General features: G+C 39.1%; 1 protein-coding gene across 5 annotated transcripts in view; it reads left to right on the top strand.

Annotated features, from left to right (window-relative positions):
• Positions 1-27,169, top strand: part of Otc (ornithine transcarbamylase) — a 127,096-nt gene that overhangs the window by 69,829 nt on the left and 30,098 nt on the right. For all 5 annotated transcript variants that reach the window (XM_052741404.1, XM_052741187.1, XM_052741363.1 and 2 more), the window contains one exon: positions 5,578-5,665. In XM_052741404.1, coding sequence (XP_052597364.1) covers positions 5,578-5,665 — 88 coding nt within the window. The remainder of the gene's footprint in view (positions 1-5,577; positions 5,666-27,169) is intronic.

The following is a 27,169-nucleotide window of genomic DNA, read 5'->3' as shown; positions in this document are numbered from 1 at the left end:
AACTTGCTGCAGAGAATGACTTCTACCTGATGCTATATAACTTGAATCAGACATGACAAGCAATCTTAAACTTTCTTTTTGCATAGATGTGTGTATTTCATATGTATTCAGGTATCTCTATGTGAATGGGTGCATGTGTATGTATATGTAATTGTATAGGGCACAGGACAACCTTGGGTGGCATTCCTCACCCACTATCCACCTTCTGTTTGTTTGTTTGTTTTTATGAATTCAAGCATCTCATTGGACTGGACCTCACCAAAAAGACTAGGCTGATTGATCAGTGAGCCCTGAGGATCTGCCTGTCTCTATTTGCCCAGCACTGGGATTATAAACATATACTACCATGTCCAGTTTTTTATTTTTACATGGTTCTTAGAATCAAATTGAGGTCTTCATATACCAGATGAGCTACCCTTTAAGAGTCATTGAATTTTCTTTGCCCTCTTTCTTTAGAGTCACAACCCTCAGTAGTGCTTATCATTTTGCCTGGCATATGGTAGAGGTGCACAAAAAATATTTTCTTGATGAATATGCAGTATTCAGATTTGTTTGGGTAACTTTGCATGTTTACATACAAATGGAGTGTTCAGGAATGATTATCATTTACAATCATCACGGACCTTCAGTAGTTGACTTCACGGATAAGAAGTTTCTGTTCTTTCCATCAACACTATGGAGATGTTTGATGGAGATGAAAAGAGTGAAGGCATATCAGTTTGGGAAATGGGTCCTCTCTCTGGCGTCAATGCCGTTCCTTCCTTCCTTCATACATTCAGCAAGCATTCCTGATACACTTACTATTTGGCAGTCTTTATATTAAATGTTTGTGACTCACTCAACAATAAACAAAGTATAGGGAACCCCCTTGTCTCATGGAACTTGCTTTCTAGTGGGTACAGAGACAGCAAACAATAGACATAATAAATAAGCGGATTATAGAGTATGCTGAATGAAAATACCTACTTTCAGTACAGAGAATGGCTCTAATGACAAAGCGGAAAGGTTTGACTATTATTGGAATTTGTGCTTTTCCCCTGAATAAAATAGAAGGTCACCTGAGAGTTTGGAGGAAAGGTGGACATAATCTAAGTTGCATTTTATAAGGTTACACTAACTACTCGGCTAAAAATAGACTGTGGGTGTTAGGGGTATAGAAACGAGACAAAAACAGTGTGGTGGGAGCTGGAGAGAGAGAGGAAGGCTAGACCCAGTGTGGTAGTGAGCGGAGGGACAGATTCTAAATATGTTTTGAAAGGAGATCCAAAGAGATTAAATTTACTGGGCAAAAGATAGCTGTCAAAGATGACTTCTAGATTTCTGCCTGAGCAATTATGAAAGTTGCATGTGGAACAGATTGAAAGAAAACGATCAGACATTCATTGTTGCTTGTATTGAGTTTGAGATGTCTCTTAGACATACAAAGAAAGATGTTGAAAAAGCACTTGAATATGAGTCTGGAATTTAAGAGTAAGACCTGGAAGGAGATGTTTAAGGTTCATCAGCATAGAGATAGTATTTGAAGCCAGAGACGTTAGATTGAGAGAAGAGGACCAAGAACTGACCCTGAAATGCTCCAATGTTTAGAATTCAAGGAAAATAGTAGAAACCAGAAATCAAGACCAAAGAAGGAATAATTGCCAATCTGGGTATAAAAGCAAGAAAGTGTGGTATCTTGGAGTTTGTATAAAGGACGATTATTAAAGAGAGGCTGGTGTTCCACTTTGTTAAAGAGATTGAGAAGAAAGGGGGGCAAAAAGATGGAAGAACATGGGGGTCATGTTGATGTTGATGTTGATGGGAGGAGTTTTGCTACAGTGGTGGCTAGCAAAGCTTTCCAGAGCTAGGTTTGATGGAAATGAGAAGAGGAGAGAGCGAGAGAGAGAGAGCGAGAGAGAGAGAGCGAGAGAGAGAGAGAGAGAGAGAGAGAGAGAGAGAGAGAGAGAGAGAGAGAGGAGAGGAGAGGAGAGGAGAGGGAGGAGAGGAGAGGAGAGGAGAGAGAGAGAGAGAGAGAGAGAGAGAGAGAGAGAGAGAGAGAGAGAGAGAGAGATTAGAGGGGACAAAGAGTTAAAGTGATACTTGAAAGTGAACATAGTGCTAAGAAAAATGTTTTTATTATTGAGCGTAGTTCTTGATAGCTATGACATAAGAGATGAATAACTGATTATGTTCATTAACAGTCAAAAGGGGTTGACTTCTAGTGTAGAAATGGGAACATGGGACAAAGATGACACATGAATTGTTAAGCTTTTGAGTAAAGATCTAAAGAATATGGGTGAACTGGGGATATTAAGATAGTAGGAAGAGACATGGAAACATGACAGATGAAAAGTTCATCTACCTTTAATGGGAAATAAAGCAGAATACATGGATACAGATGTAGGTAAGTGGAGTGTGGCTAAGGAACCCAGAAGTTCTCTGATAGCTGTAATATGCTCACAGAGGTAAGAAATCGGCCCAGCAGTTTAGTGCTACTGCTACCTTCAATATATATATATATATATATATATATATATATATATATATATATATATATATGTGTGTGTGTGTGTGTGTGTGTGTGTGTGTGTGTGTGTGTGTGTATGTGTGTGTGTGTTTGTGTAGATATATATACATATATATCAACCATACCACCACTTTCTTACTACTTCAGCTGATGTCATTTGGTCTAAGTTCTGAACTTTCATCCAAAATTTGCAACTGTTTCTCCTTATTGGTCTCCTTGATTCTGCCCTATTATTTATATATTTCATTAAAACTGAGGACTAATTGTCTTACTCATCTGCTCCAATCTTCAATAGATTTCCATTTTCCTCAGACAAAAATCAATTCTTGCCTTTTATTCCCACCTTCCACTTGCAGCCTCCCTTCTTGCTGTCTCCTGAATCTACCAGTTGTGACCCTTACACAAGACAAATAACTAGTCTTCCCCCATCTTATGTTTCTCATGATCTACACTCACATGTTTCTCAACCTTCACTCAAATATCTCTCAGGACCATGACACTTAAAAATGGCAATTTCTGTCTTATATTTCCTGTTGTTCTTTCTTACTCAAATTTTATAACACTTATAAGAATCTAATATCTAAGAGGTTACTCACTCACTTTTAATCAGTATTTCGCCACTAGAATATAAGTTACAAGAAAGCTAAGAGTTATGTTTTATAAAATTCCTACAATAGTATCTACTAGACCGCTTCTCAGAGGAAAATCAATGGAGAAAGGTGTATAAAGTGCCAGTAAGTGCTCTTGATTTGTATTGTAAGATTCAGCCCACACTGGCTTCTAGTAAAATGACAGACATAGTAACAGAAAGAATTATTATTGTAGCTTTTGATGTTTATTTTTTATAATAGAAATTTTCAAGTAAATACAAAAGTAGAAAGATTAGCATAAAGAACACACAATACCCCTTATATCAATCTAACAATTGTTTGCATATTGTCTGCATTAGTTTGTCTGTTTCTTCTCATTGCTAAAGTATTTTTAATGTAAATTAGAACTATGACATTTTATCCCCCAAGCCTTCCTTTACATCATTTAAAATATACAGAATATTGCCAGGCAGTGGTGGCGCACGCCTTTAATCCCAGCTCTCAGGAGGCAGAGGTAGGTGAATCTCTGTGAGTTTGAGGCTAGCCTGGTCTATAAAGTGAGTTTCAGGACAGGCTCCAAAAGCTACATAGAGAAACCCTATCTCGAACTGCAATGTCATTAACAAAATGATTCCTTAATAACATTTAATAACAGTCTGTCTTGGTTTGGGTTTCTATTGATGTATAAATACTATGTATAAAAACATCTTGGGAAAGAAATGGCTTATTTAATATTAATTAGAACTCTCAGGTCACAGTCCATCATGAAGGGAAGTCAGGACAGGCAGAAACCTGGAGTCAGGAACTGAAGCAGAGGCCATAGAGAAATGCTGCTTACTGGCTTGCTCCTAAGGGTTGCTTAGCCTGCTTTCTTATAGAAACCAGGACCTCCTGCTCAGGAATGGCACCACCCACAATGGGTCCTCCCCCATCAATCCCTAATTAAGAAAATTCCCTACAGGCCTGCCTACAACCCAATCTTATGGAGGAATTTTCTCAACTGAAGTTCCTTCTTCCCAGATGACCCTGACTTGTATCAAGTTGATAAAAAAAATACCTAGCCAAGACATAGTCCATATTGAAATATTATTATTCAAATTATGCTAATAAATCAGTAGAGAGTTTAAGGAAAGTTTGAATCAAACCCCCATTTGTAGGTCCAGAATTCCTCACCCAATTCACTGGATAATTAATGATTTCCTCCTTACAAAGTAAATCCCCTAAACAGATGAAATTAACAAATTATGACAGTTATATGTTTTCCAGGACATAAATTTGACACATTACAATATAAAGGGCAAGGTATATTTGCATAGTACAAGTATTTATCTTGAAATTATGCTTCTTTACCTTTCATTATATCCTGGAGCAATTCTGCCTGTGGACTCTGTCTCAAGTGGCATAATAAAGTTCCGGTCAGCTGTCACCACCTCCCACAAATTTACCTCTGAGCCTGTGTCAAAAGACTCTACTTGTTGTCCTCATAGAGTTTAACTGTGGCTTGGGCAGACTCCCCCCACCACCACCACCCCCCACCCCCACCCCCAGTGTCTAATCCCTTTTAGCCTCTCAATAGAATGTGTTGTGAGAGCAGGGCAGGAGCCGGGCTCCTGGGCTCCAGCATCTGTAATACTCAAAGTGCACATTTGGTGGAAAGCAGTAAGGGCAATGTCCCAGTTGGTACTTAGCTTTGTCTTCAGTAGAAGATGATGGCCAGTAACCCTTTATCTCTTAGTGACTTTAAACTACCATCTCAGTGATTGCTTTATTTTTTTAACTGAAAGTATATTTTTTTGTATAGGAAATGGCCAATATTAAATGTGCCATTCAGTGTTGAGAAATGCACATGTCTGTGTAATGTATAAACTCTATGAAGATGTAAAATGTTTCAGTTAACCCAGAAAACACTGCAGTGCCCCTTTCCAGTCAATCACACCCTCCCAGCTACAGCAACAGCTATCTCAATTACTTCTCCTCCAGATACTCAGTCCTAGACATTCCCTACACTAAATATTTACCCTTTCATTTAGCATAACCTTTCTGAAGGGTCATTCCTTTTTTATTACTGATTAATATACCATTGTAACCCAGGATATCCCGTATAACTCCAGTTTATTTCTCTGTCCTCCAAGAAGAATATCTTTCTATAATTTGAAGAATTAAAAAGTAGGCATAGTTCCCCAAAGGAAACAATGTCCAATTATTGCCATCTCCTGAAAAGGGTTGGGGAGATAAGCATGCATTCAAAAGGAAGTTAAGTGGTTTGCGTATTCATATTTTTTGTGTATTTTTTCATATTCATCTCTCAATTTATCATTTTGCTCTGCTTGGAAATTCCCTACAGAATGGTTGAAGAGCTTTAAGGTGGAGACTTTCTATGGAGGTGGTACTAGTGCCGATGCCTCGTGATTTTGTTTTGCACTTTAGTTCTGTTTTCAAACAAACAAACAAACAAACACCTTTCTTTTTCTTTTGCTGCAGGTTTTGCTCTTCTGGGAGGACACCCTTGTTTTCTTACCACACAAGACATTCATTTGGGGGTGAACGAAAGTCTCACGGACACAGCTCGGTTTGTAAACAGTTTTTTTCTTTCAAACTCTGATGGATTCATTTCAAAAAGAAGATGATGCTCCTCCTTAAATAATGGTTTCTCCTCTCATTGTCCTTTGTACTCTCCCATTTACTGGACTCTTTGCCTAATGTTTGAAATGCCTCTTTCATCCTGTAGCCCCTTTCTACGAGAGTCTTAGTTTGCTTCCATTGCTATGGAAAAAGCAATTTGGGAATGAAAGGGTTTATTTCATCTTAAGTCCATCATGAAGGAAACCAGGGCAAGAACTCAAGACGGAAACCTGGAAATGGGAACTGAAGCAGAGGCTGTGGAGGAGCACTGCATGCTTGCTCACGCCTCCTGACTTGCTCAGCCTGTGTTCTTATACCATCCAGGACCACCTGCCCAGGGGTAGTATCACTCCCAGTGAGCTGAGCCCTCCTCTATTGATTGGCAATCAAGAAAATGTCCCCCCAGGCAATCTGATGGAGGCCTTTTCTCAGCTGAGGTTCTTCTTCCCATTTGACTCTAGCTCGTATCAAGTTGACACAGACACAAAAATCTAACAAGGACAATGGTTTAAGTCTTTTCCTTAGCAATTTATTTATTTTTTATGTATCTGGTTGACCTGCCTGCATGCATTTCTGTGCACAGGGTAAATGTCTGGTGCCCTCCGAAGCTAGAAGAGGGCATTGGAAATCCCAGGATGGGCATTACAGAAGGCTGTGAGCCATCATGTGGGTGCTGGGAATTGAACCTGGATCTTCTGGAACAACAACTGATGCACCTGTCAACTAAGCCATCTCTCCATCCTTCTTGTCAATTTTATAGAGGTGTATTAAAAATTTCCAAATTTAATAAAATTTAAAAATTATCAAAATGACTCTTACATTTAACAATCAAGAAAGTGTGAGTCTAAGGAAACTTCCATGTTCAATGGCTCATAGCTCATCTGTATCAATAATACGAATAACTAGCGTTCATCTGATACTATATGGGCAAGTATTATTCTAACTTGTTTAACCCTAGTAAGAGTCCAAATAGATTGACACACAAAAGTGAAATGACATAATCAGGAACATACATACTAATTGAGAAAGCAGAGAGTTTCAAATGCCAAGATATTAATATAGTATAGATATTCCTGATTGGTAAAAGAAAATGACAGACCATTAAAATTCACTTAGAAATTCTGGCACGAATGGCTCTCCCATATTCAATATGTAGTTTTCAAGGTCACCGTGGATATCAACCTCCAGTCAAAACCTAGAAGAGAGCATGGCAAAGCTATATTTGCTTCAAAGTATCTTACAGAAAAGAACCACAATCAATGGCAGCAACACTACATTGGCAAGTATTAGTAGCTTACATTCAGCTAGAAGAAAGTTGAGCTGGCAAATGACCCTAGCTCACTATATAATACTGAAACATTGAAACACAGGCTTTCTGACTTCCTGTGTAATGATCTTATGATTGTATCATCCTTAGCTCAGAAATATACAGTAAATGTCTTTCTTAAGTGTTTTATAGCAATACAGAAGATTAATTAATTTTCCCCTAAACATCTTATGATGCAAAGCAACTCTTTCTAGATAATGTCTGCTTTTTATTCCAGTTCCTCCAGTATATGCTAGAGAATTTGCCTTAGCTGACCTGCTCAAGAGAGTTCAACAACTCATCGTCAAGCCTTTTATGTTTGAAGTTCTTTTGTTATTTCATATAAAGCAATGAGAGTGATGTCATTGTCTTCTGGACAGTAGGGACACAAAGAATAAAGGAACATATACTAGGATATTTTTCCAAGTATGCTGCTACTAACTGAGATTATATTTATCGCGTAATTCTGATTCCACAAAAGTAAAGCACACTTAATTCATAAGCAAATAACCAAAGCAAGTGAAATGAAAAAGACAGGGCTACACCTAGGAGAGATGTTTTGATGGAGTGCCTCTCGAAAGCACTAGGTGAGCAGGAGTGAATAATTTATGTGTGAACTAATGTTGTAGAAGTACCCAGCTGAGGGAACAGCCGAGCATCCAAGAAAAGGTAAAGCAGTGCAGACTGGCAGCTAGAACAAGATTAAGGTCCAGAAATCAGTGGACTGTTAGGATGCTCAAATCAAGAGACAAACATCTAACCACAGTTGAGAGCTGGGGATGAATATAAACATGTGCTTTTCTTTGCTTTCTCTCCAAGCAATTCCCCCTGTGGGTCCTGAGAGAAGCTTGACACAGAAAAAACCAATCTATTCACAAGCTCTAATGTAATTGTGACCTTTTACGTTCATACAATTACTTCTATTGTTGTGTATGGTAGAATACGGATATAATTGGATCCATAGAATTCTTTCTGATCATGAAATCCAACTTAAAAGGTTAAATAAAAATAATAGTTACTTCTTAAAGGATGTTTACCACAGACTTCTTGTGTTACCATTGTAAAATTTTTTCGAAGTAAACATTATTGGCCCGGTTTTATAGACAAGCCATGACACACAGAAGTCATGAAACTTAGATGTCAAGTCTGGGTTTCCATGTTTTTATTACCTACTGATGCTGCTTCTATTCCACGGAAAGAAATAAGTTATAGACAATATTGACCTGTTGGAGCTCTCTAAGTCCATGCTGAGATTTGGTGAATCACTATATTAGCCCTCATAGGAATCTACACAGTCATACTCATGGTTGTGATTTATTATACCAATAAGATACCAGATACGATCAGCAATGGAAAAGACACATGAAGTAGAGTTCAAAATTCTTTTGGTGGAGCCACAGAGGATATACTTAATACCTGAGTGATGACATGTGACACTCTGTGTGAAATATTGACAAGAAAAGAGGCCCATGGTAGACTCAAGTCACAATTTTTGCTGAAGACTGGTCATATTAACACATTCCAACCAAATTCCTGCCCCCTGCCAACAGAAATCATGTGTTTATTTCAAGCCATACTGTTTATAAAAACATTTTAGGCACAGTGTTATCAGTTCCCTCAAATGAAGTTCCCAGATGTTATTCCAAGATCCAGCCTTAAATTCAGGTCTCTTAAAGGGTAACAGTCAGGTCTTCTTTGTTAATTCAAACCATTGTGTCCTCTATAAGATGAAGGAGTTTGGGTCCTGAAGAGTCACTTCAGTTCTTTAGTTTTTAAAAGATGATGTTGTCTGTTTCTTTTATTTGTGTGTGGCTAGCAGTGTGTGTGTGTGTGTGTGATCTTATATTTGTACATGTGGAGATCAGGAAACAACTCGTGGGAGTTAGTTCTTTCCTTCCTTAATGTAGATTCTTAAGATTGAAATCAGGTCACCAGACTTGGCAGCAAATGTCCTAACTCACTGAGCCTTCTCACCAGTCCTACAATTCACATTCTATTACCAAATGCATGTAGTGTGTAACATAAAGGGGTGATCCCTAAACGGAAGTGTGTCCCAATGTAAACATCTGTATATATATATATATATATATATATATATATATATATATATATATATACACACACAGATATATATCTGAACATATATAGAGTAATTTGGATTACGGTAGAAATGTAAGGTAAGGAGATTAAGGACAGGTTTTAAAACGTAAAATTCTGGCCCCACACTTACAAGTTTTGTTCCCCAGTTAAGTTTAAGATGGTTTGTAGCTTGGGGGCTCACAAAAGCTTCCTAGTGAGATCTGAGCTTGCTTTACACAGCAGGGCTGCATTAGGACATGGCTTGACTGCATGCATGGTCACCAGGTGTCTGAGATGGTCTACACTTGGCTGTGTTTGGGGGTGGGGGACGGTCTTTTGTTCTACTCCTTGGCATTCCTTTAGTAGAGACAGAAGGGGCTGGTGGGTTTTGACTCAGGCCCTCTCGAAACTGTCCTGTGCTTTCTAACTTTCTCTCTCCTCTATATTTCTATGTACATATTCCTTATTTCACCCTGCTCAAGAGTACCCTGGGGATGGAGGAAAAGAGGGAGCTGGTCTCCCTCATTGTAGGACTCTAATAATGATGTAAGAGCAACTGGAGTCACTTTGAGAGATCATGAGGGCTGGAGAGAGGGCTTGTCCAGCAAAATGCCTGCTGTGCAAGCATAGGGACTGAAGTTTTGATCCCCAGCATCCAAAGTAAAGCAAGATACTGTGGCATGAAACTTTAACCCTAGTGCTAGTGGGGAATGAAGACAGGTGCATCATTGTAGCTCATTAGCCAGCCAACCAACCTAGCTGAATCAATGAGCTTCAGTGAGATACCCTGCATTGTAGATGTAACCAACCTTCTTATTAAATAAGAAACACAGAACCAATGCAAAGAAAGCCAAGAGGTCAGAGCTAAGAGCTAAAACCTTACCCTTCCTCCTGCGGTGGTCCTACCTCTCCGAACCAGAGCTACCCCTGTGTTAAAGTCTTTATATAGAGTTCCTGTTCTGCCTTCTCATTGGTTGTAAACCCAACCACATGACCACCTCGTCACGGCCTGTCTGTATAGGCCTCCAGGTTTTCCATGACTGGTATTAAGATTAAAGGCATGTGTATCCAATAATGGCTGTATCCCTGAACACACAGAGACTTACCCAGCTCTGCCTACCAAGTGCTGGGATTACAAGAGTACACCACCACTGCCCTGCTTTCCTATGGCTTGCTAATAGCTCTGACCCCCGGGCAACTTTATTTATTAACATACAAATAACATTTTAATACAAATAAAATATCACCATACTGCATCAAATAAATACAGTGGAGAGCAAGCGAGTAAGACACCAATGTCAACTTCTGACCTCCACACACATGTGTGAATGTACATACATGAAAATGTGCATAACATATGAGAGAGAGAGAGAGAGAGAGAGAGAGAGAGAGAGAGAGAGAGAGAGAGAGAGAGAGAGAGAGAGAGAGAGTGGGGAGCTGTGTGGGAAATCTAGGCTGTTGAGCAGTGATCTATTAATGAAGTCATAGTAAATAATGAGATGGATAATAAGAGATCTGCATGGCTTCATGACAACTGATTATAAAAGGTGAAAAATAATGGTGGTTAAATTGTTCCCGATTTGTTTTGTTTTTAATAAAGTGTGTGTGTGTGTGTGTGTGTGTGTGTGTGTGTGTGTGTGTGTGTGTGTGTGTGTGTGTTTCTGCTCTTGGGAGAAGGAATAGGTTAGTCCTTGAGCATTTTGCACTAAAGGTTGAACTTCCAAGTACATGTATCTACATGCTAGTGGAGATAATAACCTTGGGTGACATTGAGAGCTGGAGAAGTATGTATTAGCTCAGTGGTTTAAAAAAGGAACTCCACAGGTTCGCTGTGGAGAATTGTGGAAGGCCATACCTCACGAGCAGATTCAATTAGGGTAAAAAGCGAGTGCATGCACTATACTATAAGAAGAGGCTGGGCGGGGAGGTGGGGGTGGCAGAAAAGAGTGGCAGTTTTTGTAGGCTCTGACCATCTTCTCGGTATCCCATTACCACTTGATCTGCCGAACTATCTGACAAACAAGATATGCTGAGATTCAGAAATTCAATAAGCCCAAGGTGAAGAAGACTAGAGAAATCCGCTGCCTTCCACAGCAGCAACTGAACAGGAGAAGGAGGGAAGTGAATCTTAATGACATCTACCCTGCAATGTGCACCAAACAACCCTTAGCAACTGGATCCTTTGCTTTTTGTAGAAGTTTAATTTTGGAAGATGCAAGGCATTGTGTGGTGTTTGAATGACAGTGCTCGCCCTTTCTAGTCAAGAGAACAGTGCACACCTGACACTGATTGATGGTACTGCTTTTCCAATCTACCTGTCTGGCTGCTTTGGGGGCCTGGGACAATAAAAAGTGCCTTAGGCTGGTGGAAGATGACACTGGTGGGGGCGGGCTTCAGTAGATGCAGCCACCGAAAGGTGGGGGATAAAAACAAAACTGGTTGGTCTCCTGATAACTGTTAAATGCAATCTCAAGAATATAACCTGTTCTTTCAAATGATTTAGTCATTCAGTTATTCAAAAACAGTTGTTAAATGCCTGGTTTTTCTCCCAAACTTTGTTTTACCATTGAGAATCAAGCGCTGATTAGGTCAAAGAAGATCTTTCTTGGGGTGGAAATATATGCTGTTGCTTTATTAAACAAGGAAACAAGCATGAATAGCAGAGGAGATTGAAAGATATGCTAGAATAAAGCCAAGACAGGGTGAGCTGCCAGTGGCGTAGAGGCTATCTTACTTGGGGTAGTCAGGGAAGGCCTCTCTAAGGATGTGCCAGTCGAGCTGAGAGCTCAGTGAAAAGACAGAGCCAGATACGAAAAGCCGTGGGAAGAGCATCACACAGAGAAAGAAGGCAGCAGTCAGGAACAGACGGGAAGCCTGGAATGTCCTGAAATTAGCAAGTAAATATATTTTAAATCTGAAAAATACGTGTGTGTGTATGTATGTATGTGTGCACGCGCGCACGCGCACTGAATCTTACCTACCAAAGGAAGGAAAAATCACATGAACCCTGCTTTAGCATCCCAAGTGCTTAGGGTCCCTGGGCTATGTAGAAAGATTGCTTCAGAAAATCAAAACAGCAAAAATCAAATCAGGGAATTAAAAAACCTAAATACTAACTACCTAGATGTCACAAAGTACATTGAGGCCTATTGAACAGCAACTCTGATTTTTTTCCTTGTTCATATGTCCTCAAATCCTTCGAAAGCAACACACTATTCCTTACTTCTATGAGTTTGACTTTTTCCCATATGACATATCAGTAGGAATTGCACTGTATGGCCTTCTGTGGCTGGCCTATTTCATTGACATTGCATTGTGTGTCTATACCACACTTTCATCTCGCAGCCATATATTTGTCTAGTGGTTCCCACATCTCAATCAGTATGCTGCCAAGAATGTGAAAATACAAATGTCTTTTAGGTCCTAATTTCAATTATTTTGAATAAATACCCAGAATTGTTAGTGTCAAGTGATATGATAATTCCATTTTTAATATTTTGAGGACACTCCGTATTCCTTTCCCTAATTCTCATATCTGTTTACATTCCCACCCAGAATACAAGGCTTCGCTGTGTTCCACACCTTAACCTCCACTTACTGTCTTTTTGATGCCATTCATTCCAGCTCAGGGTGGGAAATTTGCATTTCCCTTAGGACCACCTCTGAACATGCTTTCATGATATATGTTGACCAGTGTACAATTTCTTTGCAGAAATGTCAACTCACATGCTTTGCCCATTCGGAAAATTAGAATTTGTTTTGGTATTGAGTTGTAGGAATTCCTTAAATATTTTGCATTTTGACCCCTGTACTCAGATACATTCTTCACAAATATTTTTTTTTCTTTTCTTGAAGATTGCCTTTTTGCTCTTCTGATTGGTTTTCTCATTCAGCTCTCATGTTACATATGTTTCTCCCATTAAAAAATTATATTTAGAGTCAAGCAAGATCTTAAAGACTAGTAGAAAAGTATCCCAAGGACCATTTTACAATTAATGAATAAATAGTGTAATTCTTTTCTTCTTGATTTAGAACAATATAGCCTGTTTATCATACAAGATACTGAGGATAAATTCTCCTTAGCTAAGCCTGAGTTGAATACTGGCTAATCTTAAGATAGGTAAATTAAGCAAGACAAGGAGAGCCTGGGTGATGGTGGCACACGCCTTTAATTCCAGAACTTGGGAGACCGAGGCAGGTGGATCTCTGTAAGTTCGAGGCCAGCCTCGTCTATAAAGTGAGTTCCAGGACAGTTAGTGCTGTTACACAGAGAAACCTTGCCTTGAAACACAAACGAACAGCTGCAAAAGAGAGAAAGAAAGGAAGAAAAGAAAGAAAATGAAACTAACCTGTCCAGTGATATTTGGGAGAAACTGCTATGCTTAGCATTCTCAACACCACATACGGGTTCATTAGGAGGCTTCACTTGCTTCTTGGCCAAGATTTGTGGCAACTAAAAACTACAAGTGAAAATCACGATAGGAGGGTACAACTCAGTGATCCAGCATTTGCCTAGCATGCACAAAGCCTTGAGTTTAGTCCCCAACACTGCAAAAAAAATACAATTTTTTTGAAATATGGGCCAAACTGCCACAAACTCCTAAGTCTTCACTAAGTGAAGTCACATAGGATATACTTAAATCACTTAGCAAAACAGTTCCCACGGTTTTTATTGGATACTGGTCACATAAACATACTTAATTACTTCCCCAGAAAAACAGATCCCAGGGTCACTTCAGCGATCTGCCTAGCACAAATCCACATTCCAACTTCCTAGAAGGAAGGTGTTTCACATAATCACAGCATGTATATACCTACTAGTTCAGGACCCCCCCCCCCCCCAAAATGCTACATTTCCAGATGCCAGCCAAGGGCCACCCTTGTGAGCAGGCCATTTCAAAGGACAGCCATTTCAAGACTGCTACATGGCTCTTTCCTGCACAACCGAGGTTTCCAGCCTTGCTGCTGAGGAAACAATATGAGGAAGTTTGGTTGTACACAACGACACCATCGAGGGCTTTGGGATCATTTTCTAAACAATCATTCCCCATTTTATTTATTTATTTTTTATTATCTTTTTGTAAGCAGGCCAAGGCCCTAGAGCATATACAGGCTCCATCTGCAGTGTTCACTGATAAAGGGTTAGGTTCTCAGTGACCGAGCAAAACTCGATTTAAAAAACTGGTCAGAGAACTTCAACTTTTAGTCATTTCCTTAATGGAGCATGGGTCATTGAAAGACTGGAATCCCATAGAATAAAGTCTACTCCACTTCTTCCTTTCCTGTCTTGAAATCTTTCTTCCACCACCCAATGTATCAGAAAATTCAAAATATGCCTGTGTACGCACCAGGAAGTTTGCTTCAGGTTTGACAGTATTTTCAGTTTCTCTGGTGTTCTACTGCAGTAGAACACTGGGGTTAAGAGTTAGGTATTTGATTTTGTTCCTTGCTCTGAGATTGTACTTTTAGGTGCCACTCCAAGAGTGACACTTAACTATGACTCAAGTCACTGATTCTTTGGAATTTTAAAATCAGATGGAACTCAGCTACAAAGGTGGCACATTATCTCTCTAGTTCTAAGGCTTTGTGTTTCTTCCACAATGACAGCTGTTCACGCTGAATGTTCTGAGTGCACTATTGAAAGGTGCATAATGGCTTCCCAGCCATTTTCACTTCAGTACACTACTTAGTAATATGGCTCCAGGAGCCATATATGGGAAAGGTTCAATATAAAAACAAATAGTGTGATGCTGTTCTACTCTAATTACCTTCACTGCAGATGTAATTTACTTATGGTAGTGATTGCTAAAGTGTTCTGCTGATAGGCCACTAAAAAAGCCAGCAGGAACCACTGTGGTAGTTTTCTGGAGCTACCATAACAAATTGCCATGAATTTAGAAGATGACTTTCTTTAGTCTTTCACAATTCTAGAGGGTAGAAAACCCATATCCACATGTCACCAGCATCCTGGTTCCCTAACTGCTTTCTCCAAGCAGTTCTTCATATCTCTTGGTTTGATGCTGCATCACTTCTAAGTCAGCCTCCATTTTCTCCTCAGCTTTTTTCTGTGTGTTTCTATGTATCCTCTCCTCTTTTTTCAACATAATGGTTTTGTTGATTATTTGGAAATTTCACACCTTGCACCCAGATCACACTTCCCAGGTCCACCCTCCACCCTTGTGACCTCCCCCACAACAACAACAATAACAACAATAATAATAATGATGTTGAATTTGTGTTGAGGAGCAGCATCTATTGACTTTGGGATTTCTCCTACTTTAGCATTATTCATCTTAACTAATTTAGACTTCAAAGACCCTACTTGCAAGGAAGGTCACATTCTGAATTTCTGGATGGACAGATGTTTTGAAATGACACCAGTTAAACCACTGTGGCCACATATACACTTACCCTTGCAGCAGTGTGGAAGAACTTCCTATCAGTGCCATGCTGATACTTCAAATGATGAACTTTCGGGAGGGATTTGAACGTGGGAAACAGTTAAGAGAATAGTGAATTATCATCTTATTGAAAGGAATGCTATAAAAAGATGCAATATTATCATTAAAGTATTTATGTTAGCGATATTAATATCAGAAAGGTGAAATTCCTTAGGCTTTTGGTAAAACATTTTCAAAATTGCACCTAACAAGAAATAGGTGCCTAATTAGATACTAATAAATTGCTATGACCTATATGACATGTCAGGACAGTTGTATAGCCTTGGTTAAATGGTCACAAAGGCCAATTTCTTCAAGCTTGCATGATGCTATATTCTTTTAAAGGAATCACAGTATAGGGTAAAGAGCAAAGACTTTGAAGCAGGGTCAGTTTTGAGTTCAAGTCACAGCTTTTCCACATACTAGCCCCTATGGGTTGGCTCAGTTATTTCTGGTTCCCAGTTTTCTGAGTTGTAAAATGGAGATAATAGCATTTCATGAGTTTTATGAAGGGTAATGAGTTCATGTTGTAAAGGACATGGGCATAGAAGGAGTTCATGTAATGTTGATTGAAGCAAGTTATGGTTTAACTCAATCTCAGGGACATTCTATGACTCAACTCCAGCCATTTTTGTGGTTTCCTAGACAACTTTCATAGACTCAACTCTGAAATTTCTAGGGAGGTCGTTCCAAATACCATTACACCTTAAAGTTTTTTTCTCTGAATTCTTCAGACTCAGAATCTAACATCTAAACCAAAACAATCTGGTCATTAGAGGTAATTTCATAATGAAATGAATGTGGCAATTGAATTCAACCCTAGTTCTACAACACCAATCCCTTTGAGACAACTACATTTAAGTTTCCTGAAGCTATATTTTTTTTCTTTATCAACTTTTACTAATACAGTCCAAAGGGGCTAAGGTTATTTTAACCTGGTTAGAGATGCTAGAGGGTTGAGATATTTTCTTTCCTGGAACATGCTCATTAGAGAGTTTTGATCAATTTGCACTGGAAAGACTGTGTGTCTACTGTAGGACCTTGGATTGTTTTGGAATTTTTTTTAAAAAGAAGGAAAGAAAATATCCACCTTGAAAATGATTACAAAGTTCTCACTGTTATCATTATGTACAACCAAATTGCCTCCCACTGTTTCCTAGTCAACTATTCAAGTAATACATGTCACTGGTAGCACACTGGAATCCAGAAGGTACATAGTCTGGATGAAAGCAGGACAGGAACAAGGGGAGATGTGAATTGCAGGACCCTATGAGACTAAACCTACATTTGCTTTTGGCTTTTGTAACTTTTTTGGGATCTATCTTGACCTCATTGTGAACATCCTAATTTGTGGCCATCCTGATTGTCCCCTAAAACATTCTTGCTTCTTGATACCTACACAAAAACCATGAGAGCAGTATTATGGGATTTTATAACCAAACCCTGGAATCTTAGGTACTGGGATGTGGCTGATTTTTTTAAAAGTTGGACTATGTCAGCATATAATCAGGTACATTTCAGCTTGATTGCCAGTCACTATTGCCCTGGTCACGTTTAAGAACATCTTCCCTGTTACTCAAGTCTTGCCTCTTCACTTGACCATCAGCAAATCCCCAGTGAATTGTGCCCTGTGCAGCCTCTGATCTATACACCTCTTTCCGTATTCTCGGAGCACCTTGTGGCTGGTTTTCATATATCAGTGTCAGATACTCCTCAACAATTTCTTGAGGACAGGAAAACTGCTGTGTGATTGTCCATCTCATCAACACACACATTGGCTCTTAAGATATGTCTCAGAACATGACCTGTATGTAGCACAAATTTTAAAAGTTCTTATTAATAAAAACAAACCTGGAGCCAGGTATTGGGGTGAATGCTGGAAGATCAGAGAAGCAGAACAAGCCACAGCCACCTCGCCTTGCCAATTCCTCAGCTAATCCTGTTTCTTCAGACTGGAAGCCTCTGAGTCCTCATCCAGAATGAATCTCAGCTGAATTGTTTGTTGCTCAAATGCCTAAAGGCTTAACCAGGCTCTAGTTCCTGGTCCTCATGCATTATATATCTTTCTGCCTTCTGCCATTACTTCCTAGGATTAAAGGCTCTTGTTACCACGCCTGGTTGTTTTCAGTGTGGCTTAGAACTCACAGAGATCCAGACAGATCTCTGCCTCTGGAATGCTAGGATTAAAGACGTGTGTGCCACCATTTTCTGGCCTCTACATCTAGTGACTGTTCTGTTCCCCGACCCCAGATAAGTTTATTAGGGTGCACAATATTTGGGGAACACAATATCACCACACCTGTGCTTTGAAAAATGTGTTCACTTATTCCCACAGACTCTGCATCAGACCTCCCTTGGACCGTGGGAGACTTGATTGTTTGCTTTTGTTTGTTTTTAAGGGTGTTTAAGTTAATTCCTAAATAGGTTTACAGTCTTATATGGAAGCAAAACATACCAAAGAACAACAGAAAACTATGCGCTGGAAAGGATTCATTTAGATCAACCACACTTGGCAAGTCTTTTCCATACCACCGTTTCAATGATCAGGGTCCTGCATGGATATGCCAATCAATAGGGCACTCTTTTTGTTGTTGTTGTGGTTGTTCTTTTTTAAAAGATTTCTTTATGTATTCTATGTACAGGGTCCTTGGTCTGCATGTAGGTCTGCACACTAGTTGAAAGTATCTGATCACATTATAAATGGTTGTTAGCCACACTATGGGTGCTGTGAATCAAACCCGGGTCCTCAGCAAGAACAACAAGTGCTTTTAACCACTGATCCACCTCTCCAGCCACAGAGCACTCTTGACACAGTGAACAACCTTCTTCCTTTTTCATGTAGTCTGGTTTTTCAGACCAAGAACTTATATACTCTTTCAAATTGACTATAAATTGGTTTTATTGTAATTCTTTTTTTTTACTTTTATAATGCAAGTTTATTGAAGCAGTTCTAAATCCATTAAATAATGCAATAGTTTTGATATAATCGGGGTTGTGGAGAAATCTTTGAGTGTATAACTTCCTTTTTTATTTAAAAATTTTTTAATTCATTTTACTTACCAACCACAGATCCCTGTCTCATCCCTCTTCCCACTCCCCCAACCCCCACTCCACTTCTCCTCCCCTTCTCCAAAAGGGTAAGTTCTCCCATGGGGGTACAGCAAAGCTTGGTACATTCAGTTGAGGAAGAACCCAGCCCCTCTCCCCGCCTCAAGAGTGCCAAGGTGTCAGACCATAAGTAATAGGATCCAAAAAGCCAGCTCATGCACCAGGGACAAATCCTGATCCCACTGCCAGGGGCCCCTCAAACAGACCAAGCTACACAACTGTCTACCACATGCAGAGGGTCTACTCTGGTCCCATGCAAGTTCCACCGCTGTCGGTCTAAAGTTCGTGAGTTCCTATGAGCTTGGTTCAGTTGCCTGTATATTTCCCCATCATGATCTTGACTCCCCTTATTCATAGAATCCCTCTTCCTTCTCTTCAACTTGACTCCCAGAGCTCGGCCTGGTGCTTGGTTGTGGATCGTTGCATCTGCTTCCGTCAGTTACTGGATGAAGGCTCTCTTGGTCCAATTGGAGCTGTCGGAGTTTGTGTCTCAGGGAGCAGTTGCGGTCTCAGAGGATGGGTGGGTTTTGGGGATGGAGTGGGGCTTGTAGGTTACAGGGTTTGATGGGGGTGGTGGTAGTTAGGCCTGCCTGCAACTGGAGCTGCAATGGGTGGAGGTATGGGGGCATGAGTTGTGCCCCTGGGCCTACAGCCTAGAGACTGGGGTGATCAGCTAGGAGAACCATAATTCTTTTTTTTTTAGACAAGATTTCTCTGTGTAGCCTTAGCTCCTGGAACGCACTCTGTATACCAGGCTGGCCTTAAACTCAGAGATCTGCCTGCCACTGCCTCCTGAGCGCACCACCACCGCCTGGCTTGTAATTCTTAATATTCTATTTTAACATTTTTATAAACTCATGGGTTTTAATATATTTAAAAGTTTCAATGCACACAGTTGTTATCCTTATGGATGTTAATGTTGTCCCATATTTGGCTCATTTTGAAACAAGCTCTATTCATGTTTGATGACTTGACATTCCAGAATCATCTTATTTCTTTAACAGGGCCAAGATTTAGCCATTAATGTAAGAAGCTCTATGCCACTTTCAGTTATTTTTAAAATCATATTTGAGAGCAATTTTCTTAATACCATGCTGAGACTTAGCATATGGTAAGTGAGCACCACCCTGTCACTGGGTTATACACCTAGCCTGCCCCTCCCTCTTTGAGACATAGTTTTGGTATGTATCACTTGGTGCCCTTGAAATCAACCTGTAAACAAGATTGGCCCTGATTTCAGCAAACCTCCTGCCTCAGCACATTTGGCATGTATCCACTACCACAAGTAGAATTTTTTCTTTTCTTGAATGATAATTTTTATAATCATTTTTAATTTTTTATTTTTATAATAATATAAACATATTTTCTGAATATTACAGTAGCACTCCTTTTGATAAAAATCACTCAAAGGTATTGTAGGCAATGATACCACCATCATCCAGAAATAGAGTTAGCATCTTTACCATCCTTTACCATCTCTCCATTGAAAGTCTTCAACTATTTCTTCCTTTTACTGTGCAGAAAGGAACAAATGATGTTTGCCATATCAAACATCTAGACAAAATATGATGGATAAATATTTTAAGATGTATGTATCTTTAAAAAATTCCAGTATTGGCTATTAAATACCTATGGCATGCTGGTGTGTATAAGGGCGTTTTAAATACAGGAAATGTAGATTTTGAGAAGATGTTTTGCTATAATTGTTGGCGGAGGCCTGAGAGCATTTCAAAACTTGCAGGAATCTACTGAAAATAAAGCAGAACTTCCATTCAATAGAAATGAAAAGAGACCAAAATGAAAAATCTTTACAGAGCCGGGAAGTATTTTTAACTTGTCAGCCTTTCATCTATAACAAGTATAATCAAGATCTTAAGATGTTGAAATCTGGGGTTTTGTATGACTAGAGAGCTACATGAAGCTCTGGCTGCAAGCTTGTCATTGTTTTCAGTGAGAGGGTCTGTTTATATTTTAAAATGATCTTTATTAGCCTGGAAGCCCAGAAAGAGTGATTTCTCTGTTTCTAGCAACTGTAAACACAAAGAAACCAATGCCACAGGCAAAATGCTATACACTAATTACCTAAAAGTGTCTTCAATATCTTTGTTCCCCCAAGTGTTTCCAATGCAAAAACATTCTGGGAACTGCTTCTCCCAGTTGTCCTACATCATAGCCACATCATTGGATGCCACCTCATCTGCACCTTTTATGGCTAAAGGGGGACCAAGTGGTGCTTTCAATAAAGTTTTGGCGTGCTTCTGTTTTGCAATATTCCTTACACTGTCCTTTGTTTATGGTGTAATATATTAACCACATGAATTTATTAAACATTTTCCAATTCTTTAAGTAGAGTACAGAATGCGTGCATCCCTGTGAATCACTTCCTCTCAAAATGTGGTTACCAAAGCAAAACATAAGCGACCCTTGGGAGCTTGTTAGAAAGGCAAACTCTCCAATCTGAAACCAGACCTTCTGAATGAGAAATAGAGCTGATGGTGCTTTGCAAGCCCTCCTGGTGACTGTGATGTGCACTCAAGTTTGCGTTTCTTTAAAAAAGTGTATGTAAGGGCTGACTGTATAACTCAGTGGTAGGGCATTTCTATAGCATGCATGAGGTCCTGGGTTCTATCCCTAGAACTAGAAAAAGAAAAAAGACCCATACTGCTTATACAATCAAATGTGTAATAAGTGTAATAAGTGAACAAAGTACATCTCAAACATTTCAGTATTGATTGCAAACTTAAATCAAATGTTTTCAACATTTAATCACAGCTTACCATTTTGTATTTCTCCGAATGCTCAAAGCATTTTACAAAGGAAAATGCATACATAAAATTGATTACAGAGTCAATTAATATTTTGATGATAAAATAGACTGTACTGTTATTATTAGTTTTATAGATATTATTTTATTTATTCTTATACCTTCTTTCTTTATTTGTTCACAGTCCTGAAATTGAAACATTATTGGGCTGTAGGTGCTTTTGCATTCTCTCAGGGTTTAAATAACTTGACCAAGATGGAAAGAAAAAAAAATCTCAGAAACACAGGGATACAATTTACGTGGGTTGTTAAGCACTTGATTCTGATTGGCTAGTGAGACCTGGTTGCTAAGATCAAGATGAGTTGAACTCCACCTGCAGGCTACTGGGCTGTGTAGCTTGTTATCACAATAGTTTTCCTTTTTGTCATGGGGCTGTTTGTTTCTTGTTGCTTCTTTAACATACTGTCCCAAATGTCATGGCTTATGCAATTAAAAAACAAACTGACTGTTTTGGGGGTCAGAAATTTAGAAGAGGTGCCTCCTTTTGGTGGTTCTGGGGAAGATTTGATTCTTGCCCTTTCAGACTCCCAGAGATTGCTCACATCCTTCAGCTCATCCCCAAACCTCACACCACTGTATCTTCCCCCATTTCTCATCTCTTTTCTCTAGCTTAAAAAGGCATCTGAGATTCTATGGAGTCCAACCCAGTGGAATCTTCCTCTCTCCAAATCCTTACTTTGATTATATCTGTGCATTTCATTTTGTGAAGGTTCTGAGGATTGAAACATGGACATTTTTGCAACCCATTATTCTGTTTACCACAGGATCCTTATTACTATATTTCATGTCTATTCTGGAGTTTGCCTTTTATTTCTGACCATACATAACCCATTGCCACAGCTTTGTAATGTACCACTCTTGTCCTCTCTCAATATGTTAAAGTATACACCTTGGTTTTTACATTGCATTAGAGTTAGTTAAGTCATGAAAAGATTTCCCCTTCAGAGAAACAGGAAAGTGAATCTGAAACTTTAGATTGACAGTAAACTAGTTATTTTAGAATAACGGTTCTATCACATTTCTATTGGAAGTCACATGACAACCGGTGCTGGTTAACTACTGGCTTCTCTGCTATTCCTCTTCTGTAGAAGGCCACCAATGCTGAGAGGGCCTATTTTTGGAACAATTTCTACTGTTTCTAGGACCAGTTGGCTGATAAATTATGGTAATTTGTTATGGCTTATGCAGATTGAAAATAATAGATATATATGTTTAATATTCAGAAAACATATTTAACAAAAATACCCATAAAATATCTATCTGAAAATACATACATGTATGGATGTATTCCTACTTGTTTAAATAAAGTTAAATGCAGAGGTAATATTCATCTCTCTTTCATATTTCTCTTTTTGTGTTTGTACATTTTCTTCATATTAATCCATTTCTTACAAGTACCACTTCCTTTTACAAATAGAACTTGTTTCATGTAATATTTTTTACTGCTATAAATAATTATGGATAGAAAATGGAAGCTCCTCTAAGTTGACTCCCTCCTCATTAGCAGTGCCCTTGCCATTTAAAAGCCTCTCTTGCTTCCTGGCAACAATGTGATGTTACAGGCCTGTTCTGATTTTATCCTGCCAAGGACATTGAATTGAATATCCTCTAATGGTTTCCTTTCCATTTTTTTTTTAAATAGAACATTTTTAAAGACCAAACTTTTTGTGCTAAAGATGCTTGCAGAAATCTAGGGGGTAAAAAAAACAACAGCTTCTGTACTGTCACTCATGGTAACTGACTGAGCTGAAATGAAAATACTTAATATGTGTATAAAATCTTAACCCTTCCAGTCTACCATATCATGCTGTTATTCCATTCTCTCCCTCTCTCTTTCTCCATCCCTCTCTCTCTCCCTCTCTGCCTCCCTCTCTGTCTCTGTATGTCTCTGTCTCTATCTCTCTTTTTTAACACAAGAGGAACTTTATTAGAATACACCAGGTTCTTTCTGGTATTTGAATCACTGTAATGAATCAATAGTGAGAAGTGCACATCCCTGAAGAGTAGTGTTATCATTCTGTCATTACAAACTTCTATTCTGATGCTGGATTCTGCATGAAGAGATTATCCCAAATGATAGTTTTCCTTGCACCCTGCATATGGAATTAGAATGTCGATTTATGTCTGCTTGGTGTGTGTGTGTGTGTGTGGGGAGGGGAGAGATGTCTTACTATATACCTAAGGCTCGCCATGAACTGGTGGTGATCCTCCTATCTCAACCTTCAGAGTGCTGTAAGTAAGGTGTACAACACCATACCCCACTTTTCCCCCTCAGGCTGCTGTTAGAACTAGAGCCCAGGCATTTTAGACAAGTTGTCTATTGATTTACACTCCCAGTTCTTTCGGCCAGCTTTTTTATCTTACATTCCTTTATTGTGGCACCAAACTTGTAGAGCATATGTTAGCAGACGTTTCATGAGTTCATTCATACCTATCCAAAATGGCTCAACAGCTGGAATACTGCATAAGTTGACTTTGCTTTCTGAAGGCTGTTTTGTAGTGTAACTACAAGATTCCTCCAGGTTCTTTGTGATCGTACAATGCAGAGAATTTTCTAGAACATAATCCTCCCAAGATTTTGCCTACTCCAAACCTAGGACCATGGCCAAGGCTGTCTTCTTCTCATTTCAACCACATAAATTTTCAAACCATAAACATATCCTCCTCATGCCTGGCTACTCTTCCACACAGGAGTTGTGATTTGGATTTAACATATTCCCCACAGGTTCATAGCTTAGTCTGTATTGCAGAAATGTTCAGAGGTGAAACTTTTGGGAAGTGATTGAATCATGGCTGCTGTGACCTCATCAGTAGATTAACACATTCAATGATGAATTATGAGCTTCTGGGATAATAGGAGGTGATGAAAATTTAGGAGGTGGGACCTAGGCAAAGCCACTAGATTTCGGGGCATCTGTATACACTTTAGGAAGTCATGCATGTTTAAAGAAATTTAAAATATGACAGATAAAGTCAAACATACGTCTCTTATGAGATTATAGGTATCATAAAATTAATTGTCTTTAAATATGTACTTAGTAGTTGGTTATGATTTAGATCTTATTGAGTTGTCTACTTCCATTGAGCTACTTTCCACAGCAGAGTTAGAAACTTGCATTCTACTGGGAAGATTGTTTGTATTATGATTCCCAAGAAAGGAAAAGAAAATATAAAATTATTTAAAAATAGCTATTAGTGCCTTGGTTCTTAAACTTTGAATGGTTATCTGAAACACTAAGGAGTTCAGAAGTCATCATTTATATTTGGAGAAAGTTCTGTTACTCAGCACAAAGTACAGGTCAACAAAGATTCATCTCATCATTTCCTCTCTAAATCCTAACTTTGATTATATCTGTGCAGTTCATTTGGGGAAGGTTCTGAGGATTGGAACACGGGCATTTTTGCAACCCATTATTCTGTTTACCACAGGATCCTTATTACTGGTAGCTGGATGCTCTACTACATGAGATTTTACTAGGAAATATTTACTGGTGAATCATTTTATATTCAGAGTATTTGAGATACCTTTTATTTTAATTGACTCAAAGTATTCTCTACAATCTATTATAGGCTCTTACCTCAGAAGCACTTTATATTCTTGATTTTTTCCTAAATTGTTAGTATTCTAAGAAAAGAATCAATGAATGGTTTTTTTAAAATATTGGTAGCTTTGGTTCTCTTTTTAGTAAGAAGCTCAAACTTTAATGTGCAAATTTGTACTTGGAGATCCAGTTACAGTGGGGATTATTCATCAGTAAATCTGGATGGACTCTGAGATCCCATGTCACTCCTAATTATCCAGGTGCTACCAATACTGATATGAAGAACAGTGTGCTAGTTTTTGTTTTTGGCCTTAGCTGGAAATTGACATCTCCTTGGAAATTAAACAAACAAACAAACAAAAAACACTGATCCCTAAGTACCATTGCCTAGAGATTGATTTTTCTGACATAATAAATACTACATAGAGTGAGCATCAAAAATTTCAAAAACATTCCAAGTGATTTTCATGTGGAGCAAGATTTGAAATGCCTTGTCTTAGTACACCACCAAAAGATAACAGACACTATGTATTTTTTTAAATATTTTATTAATTCCTTAAGAATTTGATATATGTTTGATCACATTCACCCCTTTTCTTCCCCCCAATCCTTCAAAATCCACCCCATCACCCGACTAACACCCAACTTTTGTCCTATTAAAAACAATAACCCACGGAATCCATTTTTTTTTTTTTTGGTTTTTCGAGAGAGGGTTTCTCTGTGTAGCTTTGCGCCATTCCTGGGACTCACTTGGTAGCCCAGGCTGGCCTTGAACTCACAGAGATCCGCCTGGCTCTGCCTCCCGAGTGCTGGGATTAAAGGCGTGCGCCACCACCGCCTGGCGGAATCCATTTACTGCCCTTATACCCCTCAGTATAGGGCTATCCACTGGAGTGTGGGTTGAGCTACCAGGAACCACACTCCTAAAGAAAATTAACCCTTTCTCCCCCATCAAATGAGCCATCAACTGTCCTTAGCTTCTCAGTGGTAGGGGCTCATAAACCCCTTCCTACTCCACGCTAGAATGTTGATTGCCTTGATTACAGGCAGGTCTTGTGCAGGCAACCGCAGCTGCTGTGAGTTCATGAGTGAAGTGGTCCTGGCATGGCCAGGGGACACTGATTTACTATTGTGTTCTCCAACCTCTGGTTCTTGCAATTTTTCCAACTCTTTCCTCTGCAATGGTCTCTGAGCCTTGGGGAGGAGTGACATCACCTAAAGTATAAAGTGGCTTTTTATTCACGTATTTCATGCTATAATGCACAATGTACTTCCATAGTTTCGAGCTACAATTTATCTGGATTCCTCTACTGATGCCCTAACTATGGAGAAACTCCGATCAATAATAAAATAAAAAAGAAGTAAAACAATAAAGTAAATTTCAGGCAGCTCAATTTATGGGTTTTAAGGATCACTCCCCACACCTTTTTTTGTCTTAAAATGTTCTCTACTTTATTAGAGAAGGGTAACAATATATTACTTAATCATTTTTAATACCTTTGAGTTACTAGTCAGGGAGCTGGACATATTTTATAGATTTCCGGATGCTTTTGGAAAGTTTGTTCATCAAAAAAAAAATCTGGAAGTCTAGGAATCATAGCTGTGAGCAATCCACAAACATTTGAAAGAATTAAAATGTCTAGGAAATGTTTAAATGTGAATATATTTTTCAATCTTTGATCCTGTAAGCAAGAAATATTTGGAGAACCTCGAATTTTATAAGCACCAGAGTTCATTTTGAGCTGTTAGTAAAGGCCTACTATGAAGCATACTTCAAGATGGAATTGGCCATGCAACACATATATTAGGGGAAACATCCTATGGAAGATAAAAGAGGTGGAAAGCCTGAAGGAATTGGGATAGAGCCTTCATGCCAGCATGCAGGACTTACCTCCATACAGGAGAAAGTAAGGAAGAAGAGATGGGTAGGAGTAGGAGACGTCCAGGTGGCAATGCAGCTTTGAAAAGGACTTGGCTGGGCTTTGGGGATCTCCAGAGGGAAGACTATATGGTCCAGCTCTATTCCCCTGTGGAGAAGGTGGACTTGGCTTTGATGCTGCAGATGCAGAATGTATGACATCCAGAGTCTGTCAGTGGATGGTTTTCTATACAGCAGGTTCTCTATTGTAGGACAGTCTGTGTGTGTTTCTAC

This window comes from Peromyscus californicus, unplaced genomic scaffold (genome assembly GCF_007827085.1).
Source record: "Peromyscus californicus insignis strain IS unplaced genomic scaffold, ASM782708v3 Scaffold_10__1_contigs__length_136768540, whole genome shotgun sequence".
In the NCBI taxonomy this organism is placed as follows: domain Eukaryota; kingdom Metazoa; phylum Chordata; class Mammalia; order Rodentia; family Cricetidae; genus Peromyscus; species Peromyscus californicus.
This window is presented reverse-complemented; position numbering and strand designations above follow the sequence as displayed.